Source organism: Coregonus lavaretus (assembly GCF_964263955.1).
Source record: "Coregonus lavaretus genome assembly, chromosome: 17".
In the NCBI taxonomy this organism is placed as follows: domain Eukaryota; kingdom Metazoa; phylum Chordata; class Actinopteri; order Salmoniformes; family Salmonidae; genus Coregonus; species Coregonus lavaretus.
This window is the reverse complement of record NC_140004.1, coordinates 7,646,758-7,662,455: the sequence shown is the minus strand read 5'-3', so window position 1 is coordinate 7,662,455 and position 15,698 is coordinate 7,646,758. Positions and strand designations below refer to the sequence as shown.

Here is a 15,698-nt window from a genome sequence, read left to right as displayed (position 1 = left end):
CAATGGATAGTCCTACTGCAGCACACAACAGTACCTACAACACACCTAGAGTAGCAGGGCACGGGCTAGCCAAGTACCTCAACTCCATGATGATTTCATCCACGGAGTTGAGCGCAGACCAGAGTTCTTGAAATTACCTCAGACTTAAAAACATTTAAATTCTTAAACCCTTACCATGTAGGCCTACCTATGTTTGTCCTCTTTTGTTGCATGCTTTTTTGTTTGCTGAAATCCATACCTTTTAATAAAACGTTAATCAAATACAACCGCCGACTGATTCCTTATTGCTGTTGCTCTAAGATAGAAACTCAGCACAAATGTGCCAATTCAATTGCAACAAGGTAACAGTCAGTGGTTGTATTTGATGAATGTTTTATTTAAGAATTGTGGTTTTAGGTACACAGTAAGGTTAAGAATTTACATTTTAAGTATCGACTGCATAGCGACTCAAAGGAGTCTGAGGTTTCTTTCAAAAACTCTACACAAAAAAAAATGCCCTTAACTTTAGTTCTATCATATTTTGTTAACATTACACAATCAATTCATGTTTTATGGCGGAATGATATTGTCTGTGGTAGAATTGACTGAACCACTAATTCCTATGATTAACGGTGTTAAAAAGCGTTAAATAACTAATACGTGAAAACTATATTTTAATGTGATTTCTTTATTTTGTCGTTATAACAAGGTTGGTAGCAACGTGAAAATCGTTGTGGAAATCTGTTGCAGCTCAAGACGACTACAAAACCCACAATACAATGGGCTGGCTGGCTTGCTAGCAACCAAATGTAGCTACACACAATAATACCAAAGTCAATATCAGCATGTGAAGTAGCTAGCTAGCTGTAAAATCGCTTAAACAAACTGGACTATCCATTTAGGCATCTATGTCACAGAGTTCAACTGCCTCTGCCCAGAGCAAGTGCAGAGTACGTTGCTATGGCAACAATGGCCTTTCCCAGGTTTCCCACAGGGCGCATTGCGAGATGGTACTTGAAGGAGAAACTGAGTTGAATGATTTGGTACACTGTTTAGATTGAGCTCATCTAAGCGAAATATATACATTGTCATGATGATATAGACGGCAGGATGTGTTCTAGACAAGTATGCCCATACCATCTATTGGATGATTTGGCGATCTGGAGTGCAGGTAATGGTTTTAAAAGCGTTATGAAATGTGATAGGGGATAACATACCATCTCCAGTGACTAGAACCATGGAGCTATGATGCATTCCTACACAATTTCCTGATTTCACAGATGGACCACTTAGAAGTGAAATCATGGGCTTTTTTTTTTTTAACTGATAGAACATAGGCTTAAAAAATTGACAGGAGTTTCATGACTTATTTCTGGGGGTGGATTATCCCTTTAACTCTGTGGAACTTGATGTGTACCAGATTAATTCATGTAGAAATTAATTGAACAAATTTCCTTTGGTCAAAGAGAGTATTTTGGGGGAGCAAAGCTCATTAGAGAGCTCATTAGAGCTTTGCAACCGTACATTTGTACATTGACATTTTGGTCATTTATCATTTAGCAGACACTTATCGAGAACGACTTCAGTCAGTGCATTCAACTAAGTTAAATAAACAACCACAGGTAAAAAGTAGAACGTTTATGTAACAGTCACTGTCATTGTAGTTAAACTGGTCTGTTAGTTAGTTCACTGTACTATACTGTTTACTGCTGGCGTAGGAGCTGGCAGAGAAGCTCATAGAAGAGAAAGAAGCAGATGGGAGCACAAAGCTCCCTTCACTATACCATTGTTATTTGGAAATAACTTTTGAATGCAAAGAAGTGCATTTTTCATTTAGGCCTAGTAGTTAGGACAAACAACTCAAAGTGCTAAAACTGATAACATTAATTTCAAATTATTATTTCTCAATTCAAGTGTTTCAATAACAATTTTTAAAAGTAGATCTGTATTAATAATTTCATGTACAAATAATCTGTTTCCATTAGGTGTAACTACTGTCCAAAATGTAAGTATGTCGATCCAAATACATTTTGTTTTTGTGTAGTCTGAGCTCAACTCTGTGGATGAAAGGCATGGGCTAGCCTTATTCAGAAGAGGCACGTGAGATTAATTATTTCATGAGAACACCAATTAGAAAACCATAGTCAATGAACATTTTGTTTATGACCACATGCTTATGTGGTTTAAAAGAACATCCTAATTGGAGCTCAGAATGATGAAGCAAAAACATTTGACAGGTGCTAGATAGGTAGGTTTCACATCTGCTATGCTATACCTGCCACAGGCTGGCCAAAGAACTTTAGTGTGGCCTTGATAGAAATGCATTACAATTATTCCGGGAATGATATTGCATTCATCATTGTAAGCAAGTGAACTGGCTTAGTTGGGAAAATAGGCTAACCAGTATGCAAATATTTCTCTACATTATGAGATTAATGGTAATTGTTTTCAGGTCAGGTATATCGTTATTCATTACTTGGCTAGATTGATGATTAACAACAGCCTAGGTTACTTGGAACATCCTGACCCTAACATCTAGCCCCTTAATTTGCATCAGCTGCAACAAGTTGAATAGAAACTTGAGCACTGGTGATGGACGCAGCAGGAAGGAAATATACCCAGGTCGTTTTAAAACACTATTTTGGTTTGCTAACTTGGCGTCAATGAACAATACACAGAACAATTTGAGTGAATATAAAAAAGATTCCGTACTGGTTCGTGGGCGGCGCTGAGAGGGGGAAGACCACCTCCTCTTCCTCGTATTCAGGTCCATCCTGCATGTCGCTTTCATCCACAGTTCCGAGTCCCCCGTAGCCTGGAGGCGGTGGGGGAGGCGGTGGCAGAGGGGGGAAGACACTCGGCCCGTCGGTACCCGCTGAGGTGGGTGACATCCGGATGCCGGATCCCTCCGAGGTGGGGGAGTAGCACACACTGCCAATGGTCCCTGAGCTTGTTCCTATTGGTCCTAGAATAAATGCGTGTCCGCCACTCCCTGTAGCAGACAAGGCAGGTCCGGCAATTTCTCCTCCAGACACGGGGTAAATCATACTTATATCAGGGGGGGAGTCCGGGGAGGTGTTCGACGGGTGGCGGAGGTTTGTTGCAGCTCCCTGGCCCAAATCAGTGACCCGCACTCTGGTCGGCTTGGGATAATACGAATAATGGGCCGGCTCTGGGCCTCCGCCGCCTGCCACCCCTGTCGAGACAGAGCCCGTATCCTCGCTACTGACCTCCGCAGCAATCATTTTAGGAAAATGCGTAGAGGGGAATAAGTCAAGAAGGGAACCTGCCCTTCCCCTCTAGTCTTGCAGCACCCCCTCGCTGTTTGGGTTGGTAAAAAAACAACACCAAAAGTTTATTGGAAAACACGTTTACAGTAGCCAGTTAGCGCTAGTTAGTGGCTAGCAAACGCTAGCTAATAACGCACACTCGTTAGCTAAACTCTAGCCAAAGCTAGTTAGCTACAGTAGCTAGCTATGAAGATACGATTTGCTCTGTCTAAGTCTTCATTTTCATGAGAGTAAAGTTCAGCTAGAATTGAGGTTTTGAAAATAACGTTTAAATACCTGAAGGAGAGGCAGATTACGTATTTAATTCCTTTTTCCCTAGTCCTGCCTGCTCCCTCGGCTGCCAGCAGTCTACTTGTCGGTAAGTATTGTTTTGTCGTCACTGCCTGTGTGTGAAATCCTGTATTTGTGCTGTTGTTGTTTTGCGCCTACGGAGTTCCCAAATGTCTCACGTTGCCACCACAAACGGCCCCCTCTGTCACCTGAGCCTCTGGTGGACTTAGTTTAACCGATGTACCCCACCAAGTGAGGAAATTACAGCACTTCTTTCTCGATTACCGAGCTGGAGGCTTGCTGCCGCCGCTGTTCGCTCCCTCCCTCTCCCCCACTCCGCTCCGGGTGAGTGCTCGCTAACGCGCAGGCCCAGCCAAGGGAGTACCGAGTAAATGCACTGCACGAGCTGCATCCATGATATCTGCTATCGGTGGTCAGGAAGTAAAAAGTAGTCTCAAAGCTGTCTCTAAATGGACACCCGATTACACTACAATCACCCCATTAAAAGGAGGAAATCATCATAGCTACCATTCATATGGTATGTTTGGTACGCGTTACCTTTGAATAGTGATTCAGAACCACACATCGTACTGTGTGATACGCGACCCTTTCAATGGTGATTTTAACTGAGACTGCGTGCGCATGTTCATCATAGAAGCCAAACCCAACGTTCCCCGGGAGTTTTTAGTGTGAAATTCCTGGGTTTTGCGGGAAATTGTCTTTGAGCTTTTGATCGGGAGTGTACCGTGTAATATTTACAGGTAAGGAAAGTTCCTCTACAACTTACTTTTGTCATTGGCAAGTATAGTCTATCGTATTTAGATTTAGCATGATTCTTATAAAAGCATGCTTGAATTATAACTTAGCTGTTTAGACCCTGATTTTCATAGTTTCATAGCCTCTGAGTTAGCTAGTATTGCCAAAATAATTGTAGTTACAGTAGCTACCAATAAAAAAAGATTAGCTAGCTATCCTCATCACATTGTAGTTACATGTAATTTCTCTGTTCCCACTCAATGATGACTTCGCCCATCACTGGAAGGTATGTTCAACAATTCCCTTGAATGTTTTTCTCAAGATCAGGGGCGACCTGTCATTCAGGGCAGGTGGGGCAGAGCCCCAATTTCTTTTTTGGGGGGGCTGCCATAGAGTTACATTAGAAGTGCCCATCCAAGAAGGCTCAAGGTTGTTGGCCACAGATAAAATGACATCAAATCACATGATATCTAAAGTAGCTTTGATTGGACTGATCATGTCAACATCATACTTTTAAAATCATAGCTAGCAGTCATCATTATGAATCAAGTCGACAATCTACTGGCAAATCCTTTTTAGTCCTTGTCATATGAAGAGAAATTATAGTTAAAACGTATCAGTGCTCATCGGCCATTGGACATAAACATTACACAACAAGTTGGAAATCGCAAATTCAACAATGAGTGGTTTGAAAGGAATCAGTGGCTAACTGCAAGCATTGCAAAGCAATCACTAGCCTGCTATTCAGTGGAGTGGCTGTGTTGTCCCAAATCTGGGATTAAGGGTCTCTTTTCCAAATTTAAAATGATAAACATTCAACATTGGCCATGCTGTCAATGAAGCATGATTTGTGTCGCGCTCAAAACAACTGTTAACTCAGAACTGCGAAAACTTGACTTCAGTGAGTTCAAGACACCTGGGAACTCGGGGGAAAAAACGAGCTCCGACTGGGAAAATACGTTTTGAACGGTCATCCAACTTGGAATTGTAAATCCGGAACTCAGGCCTCTTTCTAGAGCTACGACCCGAAGATCACTGACGTCATCATCAATCGACCTTGTTTTTTTACCAAGTTCCCATAAATCCAGAGAATACCAGACTTTGATGACAAAATTTGCCCACAAAGGACCGCTGCACCACCTTCCTGTTCAAGTGAGCACAGCACAACAAGGTGTGTCCAAAAATGTCTTGCATGCTGCTGCATAAATATATAATAAATATAATACATTTTTTCCCCACCAAGATTTACATGCTAAAATCGCCTCTGGTCAAAATAATAAGTAAAACAGTTCAACAGGTGAAATATTTAATCAGATTAGCTAACTACTTGTCATTAGGCTTTTAAAGGGGAAATCAGCAGTTTCTACATACATCTTTGGACTTATAAATTAATGATATGTACCCATTGATTCTTGAAGAAAATAACTTATAAATGCCTAATGAGCTTAGTTCAACTGTCATAACCCACCAGAACCCCAAATATAAGATTGTTTTTTACTCCAATATTTGTAAACAAAGTAAATGTAAACAAACACTGTATAGCCTAAAGCTATATCATGGATGGTCAGTCCTTGCATCCATAGCTCTGTCTAAGAATTTGAGAGTGGTAACATTTTTCCAGCCCCGTCCCATAGCTTTTTACCGAAACAGGGACATGGAAGAAGCTTAATTTATTCTACAGCTGATTGCCGCTTTAAGTGCTTTTCATTTGCTTCATATTGTAACCTGCAGTAGGCTATCTATGTGAGTGAAGTATAATGAAAAGACTACTGCCCTGACCAAGGGCATTTGGTCTTGTTGGCAAAGGCTAATCCCCTGTCAGTTAGACCAAAAGGCCTGAAGGCTCTTATTCAAAGACTAGGAAACACTTACATACACCCATGTTACAATTTAATATTGAATATATCTTTGTTGTAGGAAGACACCTCATAAGGGATAACATCAGGAGCATCCTTGTGTCTTATCATGAACGGGGTATGAAAAGGAGGTCCTCAGCCCTGGTGACGGAGGCTGCAGCAGCTACATGACTACCTGTGTCTGTAGTTAAGGTATGAAATGGAGGGTGGGGGTGAGAGGGAGGTGGAATTAGGGACATGTGACTACAGGGTTGGTGGAGTTTGAGGGGTTAGTGGCAAGAGGGGATTGGGGGGACAAATTGATTTTGGGGAGAGTGGGGAAAGAAATAGGCTGCGTTCTGATACCCTGCATCCAGAAGTGTTCACACTTTCATTTCACCTCATGCATTTAAAAGCATTGGATTGGTGCAAGCATAATGGGGAGACATTCCACCACAGCACAAGACTACTGAACGACCCCAGGCCAAGTGTTTTCTTTCCTAACCCACTGTATTATTAAAATATTGTGAAAAAAATGATTAACAATCCACCACCTAAAACACTGCAGATTAGGCAGGATCAGGCAAAAGCGTAAAATCATGTTTAATTACGGTCTGCCTATAACTTGTTTTGCGCAGAGGTGTTGAAGGGGAAAGGTATGTATTCTCAGATTAATGTTTATTCCAACATAAAAAAGGTATGGAGAGGTCATTCTGATGTGAAATGTTGAGAATTGCTCTATCACTTTCACCTCTCCATTCCATAATGCATCTTTCCACAATAATAATTTTTAAGTAAAAAAAAAATGATATATTCCTAATTTCAAATAAAACTGTTTCCTTCTGGATTATTTTTAAAGGTTTTTTTTAAGTAAGAGTATTATTTAAACAATTATATTAATTCATTTTAATTTGGCGGACACCTTTCAGGACACTCAAGGATATCTTACATTAAAAGTAGGGCTACATAAAATGAAGTGTGATACATAAAGTCATACAATTAAGTGCATCAATCAACAGTGCAATATAAAATCGAAACAATTTAAAATCAAAGGACCAGACAAAATAGGACAGATAAAAAGAGGGAGGGGTTGGGAAGAGGATACAAACCTGGTTTAGGGTAAGGGTTTGGTTTAAGGTGGTAGGCTACCCGGTTTAGGGTAAGGGTTTGGTTTAAGGTGGTAGGTTACCCGGTTTAGGGTAAGGGTTTTGTTTACGGTGGTAGGGTACCCGATTTAGGGTAAGGGTTTGGTTTAAGGTGGTAGGGTTGGGAATAGGAGCTAAAGGCCCGGGCACCCATGGTGGAATGGGGGGGAGACAAGGAGACCAGCAGAGGAGGAGCGGAGGGAGCGGGAGGGGGCATATATTGGGAGAAGGTCAGAGAGGTAGGTGGGTGCCAGGTTGTGGAGGGCTTTGTAGGTGAGGAGGAGTATTTTAAAGTTAATACAGGATTGCACAGGGAGCCAGGATTGGTTTGATGTGTTCAGTTGATCTGGTGCTGGTGTGGATTCTGGCAGCAGTTCAAAACCAGTTGGAGTCTATTGATGAGTTTGGTGGGGATCTGGTGAGGAGAGTGTTACAGTAGTCTAGTCGGGAAGTAACGAAGGCATGGATAAGGGTTTCGGTGCTGGAGTGTGACAGTAAGGGGTGGAGCCTGGAGATATTGCGAAGGTGGAAGAATGCTGTCCGGGTGCTGGTTTTTATGTGGGGCTTGAAAGAGAGGAAACTATCCAGGGAGACACTGAGGCTTTTGACTTGTGTTTACAGAGGGACTGGGAAACCATCTGTGGTGATGCTTGGAGAGAGTGGATTTGGAGCTGATGAGCATGACCTCTGTCTTGTTGCTGTTGATTTTGAGGAGGTTCATCCTCATCCAGCTCCGGATGTCGTGAAGGCAGCTGATGAGGGAGGGGAGTGGTGGGTTTGGTGGAGAGGTAGAGCTGAGTGTCCTCAGCATAGCAGTGGAAGTGAACTTTGTGACGTTGCATGATCTCGCCCAGGGGTAGGGGGAATATGGATTCTTCTGACAATAAGCATTCATGGTTGAGGAAGGTTTTTGCACATTAATGAGTGATTTACAGGAATGACGTCCATGGTTTGAATCATAAGTGAAATGTGTTCAGAAATCTATTACTTAAAAATATGCGGCTCACTACAAATCACTTATCACTCCATAATCATTCAGCAGCTGTGAGATGGATGTCTATGTAAGTAGGAATGACAGTGTATCTAGTCACACAACATCAAGCTGCCCTCAAATCTATATAACTAGTACACAGGGATAAATGCAGTATCAACATTGTTCTGAAACATGTTGGCTGGAGTTGTGCTGTTATCTAACAACCAATACCGCTTTACTGTAATTGCATAGCGGTTACATAGGAGTAAGTACAAAGTGTTGCCATGTTTCGTAATTCATTTCCAAGTGAACAGTAAGAAAGCATTTTTATCCAGCCCGGCCCTATCACACCTGAATTGACTGGCCAACGAATCACAAAGCCCTTGATACAGCCTAATGCAATTAGTTGTATCTGATGTGCCTGAGCTAGATTACAAATAGACAGTAGATTTATTTTCTGAAGCACCAATATCTTTCAGCACCAATATTGGAGAGTAATATCTCTATAATCACCATTGGAGCGCTCCGCAATAATATCACACAATCTTCAGCGCTAACGCTCATACAATGATCCTATCACCAATATATACTTATTAGCATTCACTTTAAATTAGAAACAGCAATACATACAAAATGCATAGGTTTAGGGAGGCATGCCCAGGGAGAAGGAGAGCTGATCCTGGCTGGAGGTCATACTTTTGCCATACTTAAGATTCAACTACCAGGGTGCAATTACTGGAAATTTAGTCTAAGTCACCTTCACTTCTCTTGTCCTCTCAAGGCACTCCAACCTTTACAAATAATGGAAATCTTCTGGCCACTGGGAAACACTGGAAATGTATAGGGAAAACCCCACCCACCAATAACGAGACGCACCTGGGCGCAATCACAGTTAGGTGACGCATGTCACACCAAAAAACAGTCGACTTGGGTATTCTGTAATGTTTACAGTGCCTTGCAAAAGTATTCATCCCCCTTGGCGTTTTTCCTCTTTTGTTGCATTACAACCTGTGATTTAAATGGATTTTCATTTGGATTTAATGTAATGGACATACACAAAATAGTCCAAATTGGTGAAGTGAAATGAAAAAAATTACTTGTTTTCCAAAAATTATCTAAAATAAATAACGGAAAAGTGGTGCGTGCATATGTATTCACCCCCTTTGCTATGAAGCCCCTAAATAAGATCTGGTGCAACCAATTACCTTCAGAAGTCACATAATTAGATTGCACACATGTGGACTTTATTTAAGTGTCACATGATCTCAGTATATATACACCTGTTCTGAAAGGCCGCAGAGTCTGCAACACCACTAAGCAAGGGGCACCACCAAGCAAGCGGCACCATGAAGACCAAGTAGCTCTCCAAACAGGTCAGGGACAAAGTTGTGGAGAAGTAAAGATCAGGGTTGGGTTATAAAAAAAATATCAGAAACTTTGAACATTCCAGGGAGCACCATTAAATCCATTATTAAAAAAAATTGAAAGAATATGGCACCACAACAAACCTGCCAAGAGAGGGCCGCCCACCAAAACTCACCGACCAGGCAAGGAGGGCATTAATCAGAGAGGCAACAAAGAGACCAAAGATAACCCTGAAGGAGCTGCAAAGCTCCACAGCGGATATTGGAGTATCTGTCCATAGGACCACTTTAAGCCGTACACTCCACAGAGCTGGGCTTTACGGAAGAGTGGCCAGAAAAAAGCCATTGCTTAAAGAAAAAAATAAGCAAACACGTTTGGTGTTCGCCAAAAGCCATGTGGGAGACTCCCCAAACATATGGAAGAAGGTACTCTGGTCAGATGAGACTAAAATTGAGCTTTTTGGCCATCAAGGAAAACGCTATGTCTGGCGCAAACCCAACACTTCTCATCACCCCGAGAACACCATTCCCTCAGTGAAGCATGGTGGTGGCAGCATCATGCTGTGAGGATGTTTTCCATCGGCAGGGACTGAGAAACTGGTCAGAATTGAAGGAATGATGGATGGCGCTAAAAACAGGGAAATTCTTGAGGGAAACCTGTTTCAGTCTTCCAGTGATTTGAGACTGGGACGGAGGTTCACCTTCCAGCAGGACAATGACCCTAAGCATATTGCTAAAGCAACACTCGAGTGGTTTAAGGAGAAACATTTAAATGTCTTGGAATGTCCTAGTCAAATCCCAGACCTCAATCCAATTGAGAATCTGTGATATGACTTAAAGATTGCTTTACACCAGCGGAACCCATCCAACTTGAAGGAGCTGGAGCAGTTTTGCCTTTAAGAATGGGCAAAAATCCCAGTGGCTAGATATATTGAATTGGACCTTTCCTTTGTAGGTAAAGTACTATTGAAAAACAGATTAAAAGCCAGACAATGTAATGATGATGATAATAATAATAATAATAATAATAATAATAATAGGTGGGTGCTTATATTTGTCCTATATTATGTCAAGTGTCATTCTGCACCATGACATTTTAATTGTTCATAGGTGTAAACACAACTGGACCACAGGAGGGTCGGAGGAGCCAAGCAGATCTAGTTCAGGCAGTTAAAGACGTCTTCAATTCTAAATTTAGTATGTTTAAAGTGATTTCCTTTCTCACAATAGCAAACAGCAGATACATTTAGTCACATCAATAGATTACGGATACATTTAGTGTTACCAGTAATGTAGTATGTAACATTTGATATATACAGAATGTATGTATGTTATCTATGCCAAGCTCTCTGTGTCTTCCCTGTTAGATGAATGTGGTGGAAAAGGTCGGATCCCCTACCGCTCTTGTGAGGAGTGGACCATCGTCATTAGATGTCTGGGGCATGAGTTAACCATCAAGCGACCGTCATGTTTTGGAAAGAAACGGCTGGAAGACATACTGGCAAAGGCAGGGGACTTCAAATTTGAAATGAGTAGGTGTAAATTAATGACATCTTTGTCTCATTCTATCTTGTTATTGTTCAATTTTCTGATGAAATTATTACTTGAGATAACTGAATAGATATTGTAGGCCGGCCCCTGAAATGACTCTTAACAACTGTATGCAAGAGGTTTTATTGTGTGAAAAATAAGTAAGGGAAGCACTGCACAATAATAGATTTTTGTAGATAGAAGTTGCTCTTTTGATAAAGGGGTTAATGTCTCTCTCCCTCTCTGATCATGTGTAGAATAATGCCTTATTAATGGCAGTAATGTCGTGTAACTTATGGTTTTGCCTTGTTATTCAATATACGCCTTTGATATTAATCTTTCAGATCTTTCTTGATAGCCTATTAGTGTAACTTAACAATAGTCCTTTTGCACATTGCTCCAGTCCCCCCCAGACGTGGCGAGGGCCAGCCAGGCCCCAGTGGACCTCCAATCCCCCAAAGATGTGGCGAGGGCCAGCCAGGCCCCAGTGGACCTCCAATCCCCCAAAGATGTGGCAAGGGCCAGCCGGGCCCCAGTGGACCTCCAGTCCCATCCAGATATGGTGAGGGCCAGCCGGGCCCCAGTGGACCTCCAGCCCCCCCAAGAAGTGGCGAGGGCCAGCCGGGCCCCAGTGGACCTCCGGGACCCCCCAGACCCCTTGTTACATCCATACCTGATCAGCCGGTGGGTCTACATTCTCCCCAGTCATTTGATGGCCATTTTCAAAAGTCTGTCCAAAATATGCTTCTGCAACCACATTGCAACTATCGAAGACCCTGAAGCAACAACAAAAACAGGGTTGTTGACACCGAAATGTTGAGTTGAGACCAATCAAATTTCAGCTACATTACTGTAGGGGAGGTGTTGAGGGGGCTGAGCTACAAAGTAGTAGTGCCTACCTGTTTGTGAATGCAGGGGAAATGCTATGGGCCATATAACTGCTATGATGTAGAATTAGCAATTTCACATTCTTTGTTTCAGACCTTTGTGGTTTCTTCTGGGTATCCTGCCTTGGATACTTTTCTGGTGGGTCCACTTCTCTTCACTCAACTGATAACCAAAATGCCATATATTTACTCATTATCCTTGCTGGTTCAGCTAGTAGTCCACTACACCTGTCACTCGTATAAACAACCCTGAACCCATTACAGATGTTTGTATTCAAGACCAAACCTTGACTGAAGTAGCCCACAGTGTCCGAATCTCCAAGTGGAACGCAATTTGCACTTGAAGTCAATTTGCGTGTAAAGAATTAGCTAATGTCGAGCTGAACACATTCCTTGCTGTATTTTGTCTAACCTAAGAATTTATATGTTCCTTTTTAGCTATGTTGTCCTTTACGACATCTTTCAGCAGTTTATATTTCTTTATTGGCACTGGGGACCATTTGCATGCATGGGAAGGTGAGGAGTAGAATGGGCCAAAATGAAGTGTACAAAAATCAAGATGTCTTCTCTTGTGTTTTTTGTGGGGTAGGGTCTGCCTGTCTTGCCTGGACCCCCCGGGCCCCCAGAGTCCTGCAGTTGCTGGGTCAGTGGGACCCATAACTGACACTCTTGCCCACGCCATGCTGGTGTCAGATGTGAGTCATAAAAATGTGGTTGTTTGCTTTGTTTTTAATGGTGGGGATTAAGTCACACAAATATGTTGAAATTAAGTGTCCAGTATATTGAAATGAAATGCTTCCATCTCATGAGGATAAGTAATCTACCTGCTGTTTATGTGAGACAGAAAGATGAATGAAAGTAAAATGAATTGTTTTGTTTATGTGTTATGCGTGTGATAGTATTTAACTGCATGGCAGTATGTTAGTATTTTAGTCAATTTCATAACTGGACATTAAATATGCAGTTGGTTATAATGAGTCATAATACATACATTTGTGTTCCAGATAACCCCAGACACCCTGGTGACATTGGACATCTCCCAACTTGATGAACATTTGAAGTAGAACAAATCCTCTTATTAATTTTTTGGTGGTTAATAAAGGGCAGACAGACAAGTTCTCTACTTTCTCCCCTTGTCACTTGCCTTCTTTGTTGCAGTAATGCTGCAATCAGTTGGTTGCATGTACAGTATGTATACATCCTATTCATAATATTGTTAATAAAGATAATACAATTTTTAAACAATCTACACATTCTTTGTTTTTCTTGGCATATAAGTATTCGTATTGCTCATACCAACTGAGCCATATGTTTAAAACTGTCAGCTTTGTCATCCATGGTCCAGATAGAATGACATTTACTGTAAAAGTTTATTATAAATTCTGGAAGCAGTAGGCATAGCACACATGTGGTCCTCTGTAGCTCAGCTGGTAGAGCACGGCGCTTGTAACGCCAAGGTAGTGGGTTCGATCCCCGGGACCACCCATACACAAAAATGTATGCACGCATGACTGTAAGTCGCTTTGGATAAAAGTGTCTGCTAAATGGCATATTATTATTTATTATTACATGCATACTACCTTTTACTCCGTTCACTGTCCTTATTGGCGTTACTTAAAGGACTGTGAAAACAATGAAAATGTCACAATATATGTGTTGATCTATTGCCATGGACGTAGCGTCTTCCTTTCCCAATCTATTGGCAAATGACTTTAAACTGCATGTTTCGCAAATGATGATTTAGCACAGGGTTCCCCAACTGGTTTTATTTGGCCCCTCAAGTTTTCGGACGAATTTTTTGTGTGATTTTTGTTGTCTTAAAAAAAATAAAACATTTTCATTGTTGGACATAAAAGACTGTAAAAACACCAGAAAATGAGCTCCAAGTGATTTTAATTTAATAAATCTGTTCCCAAGTATTCCCACACATAATATAGAGACACGAGATCATACACAAATGTAAGCAAGGTTTGAAATTATTATGTTTTAGTCAATCATATGTTTGGGCTTCTTGCAATAAATATGCAGTCTACAAATTAATTGTAATTATAAATTGGGTGGTTCGAGCCCTGAATGCTGATTGTATGCTTTGCTTTATCTTGGCCAGGTCGCAGTTGTAAATGAGAACCTGTTCTCAACTGGCTTACCTGGTTAAATAAAGGTGAAATAAAAAAAATAAAAGAAATTGGCTGACAGCCGTGGTATATCAGTCCGTATACCACGGGTATGACAAAACATTTATTTTTACTGCTCTAATTACGTTGGTAACCAGTTTACAGTGGGGGAAAAAAGTATTTAGTCAGCCACCAATTGTGCAAGTTTTCCCACTTAATTTTCATCATGGGTACACGTCAACTATGACAGACAAATTGAGAAAAAAAATTCAGAAAATCACATTATAGGATTTTTTATGAATTTATTTGCAAATTATGGTGGAAAATAAGTATTTGGTCACCTACAAACAAGCAAGATTTCAGGCTCTCACAGACCTGTAACTTCTTCTTTAAGAGGCTCCTCTGTACTCCACTCGTTACCTGTATTAATGGCACCTGTTTGAACTTGTTATCAGTATAAAAGACACCTGTCCACAACCTCAAACAGTCACACTCCAAACTCCACTATGGCCAAGACCAAAGAGCTGTCAAAGGACACCAGAAACAAAATTGTAGACCTGCACCAGGCTGGGAAGACTGAATCTGCAATAGGTAAGCAGCTTGGTTTGAAGAAATCAACTGTGGGAGCAATTATTAGGAAATGGAAGACATACAAGACCACTGATAATCTCTCTCGATCTGGGGCTCCACGCAAGATCTCACCCCGTGGGGTCAAAATGATCACAAGAACTGTGAGCAAAAATCCCAGAACCACACGGGGGGACCTAGTGAATGACCTGCAGAGAGCTAAGCAAAGCCTACCATCAGTAACACACTACGCCGCCAGGGACTCAAATCCTGCAGTGCCAGACGTGTCCCCCTGCTTAAGCCAGTACATGTCCAGGCCCGTCTGAAGTTTGCTAGAGTGCATTTGGATGATCCAGAAGAGGATTGGGAGAATGTCATATGTTCAGATGAAACCAAAATATAACTTTTTGGTAAAAACTCAACTCGTCGTGTTTGGAGGACAAAGAATGCTGAGTTGCATCCAAAGAACACCATACCTACTGTGAAGTATGGGGGTGGAAACATCATGCTTTGGGGGTGTTTTTCTGCAAAGGGACCAGGACGACTGATCCGTGTAAAGGAAAGAATGAATGGGGCCATGTATCGTGAGATTTTGAGTGAAAACCTCCTTCCATCAGCAAGGGCATTGAATATGAAACGTGGCTGGGTCTTTCAGCATGACAATGATCCCAAACACACCGCCCGGGCAACGAAGGAGTGGCTTCGTAAGAAGCATTTCAAGGTCCTGGAGTGGCCTAGCCAGTCTCCAGATCTCAACCCCATAGAAAATCTTTGGAGGGAGTTGAAAGTCCGTGTTGCCCAGCGACAGCCCCAAAACATCACTGCTCTAGAGGAGATCTGCATGGAGGAATGGGCCAAAATACCTGCAACAGTGTGTGAAAACCTTGTGAAGACTTACAGAAAACGTTTGACCTGTGTCATTGCCAACAAAGGATATATAACAAAGTATTGAGAAACTTTTGTTATTGACCAAATACTTATTTTCCAC

At 41.6% G+C, this 15,698-nt stretch overlaps 2 protein-coding genes across 4 annotated transcripts in view; one reads left to right on the top strand and one right to left on the bottom strand.

Annotated features, from left to right (window-relative positions):
• LOC311144866 (ras GTPase-activating protein 1-like) overlaps nucleotides 1-4,162 on the bottom strand; it is a 70,588-nt gene extending 66,426 nt beyond the window's left edge. The window contains exons 1-2 of one of the 3 annotated variants that reach the window (XM_084181021.1): nucleotides 3,546-3,888; nucleotides 2,692-3,300 (exon numbers count right to left, since the gene is read on the bottom strand). In XM_084181021.1, coding sequence (XP_084037147.1) covers nucleotides 2,692-3,224 — 533 coding nt within the window. In that variant the 5' untranslated portion in view covers nucleotides 3,225-3,300; nucleotides 3,546-3,888. Of the gene's footprint in view, nucleotides 1-2,691 lie in introns of all 3 variants that reach the window. The other 2 variants (XM_084181020.1, XM_084181022.1) reach the window with 2 other exon arrangements.
• A 79-nt stretch (nucleotides 4,163-4,241) lies between these two features.
• Nucleotides 4,242-13,276, top strand: LOC311144870 (uncharacterized protein). Its single transcript, XM_084181030.1, has 7 exons — nucleotides 4,242-4,300; nucleotides 6,213-6,343; nucleotides 10,980-11,144; nucleotides 11,652-11,826; nucleotides 12,124-12,168; nucleotides 12,619-12,724; nucleotides 13,034-13,276. Exons 3-7 carry the CDS (start codon nucleotides 11,141-11,143, stop codon nucleotides 13,091-13,093), a joined length of 390 nt encoding a protein of 129 aa, XP_084037156.1. The 5' UTR covers nucleotides 4,242-4,300; nucleotides 6,213-6,343; nucleotides 10,980-11,140; the 3' UTR covers nucleotides 13,094-13,276.
• Nucleotides 13,277-15,698: the final 2,422 nt, after the last annotated feature.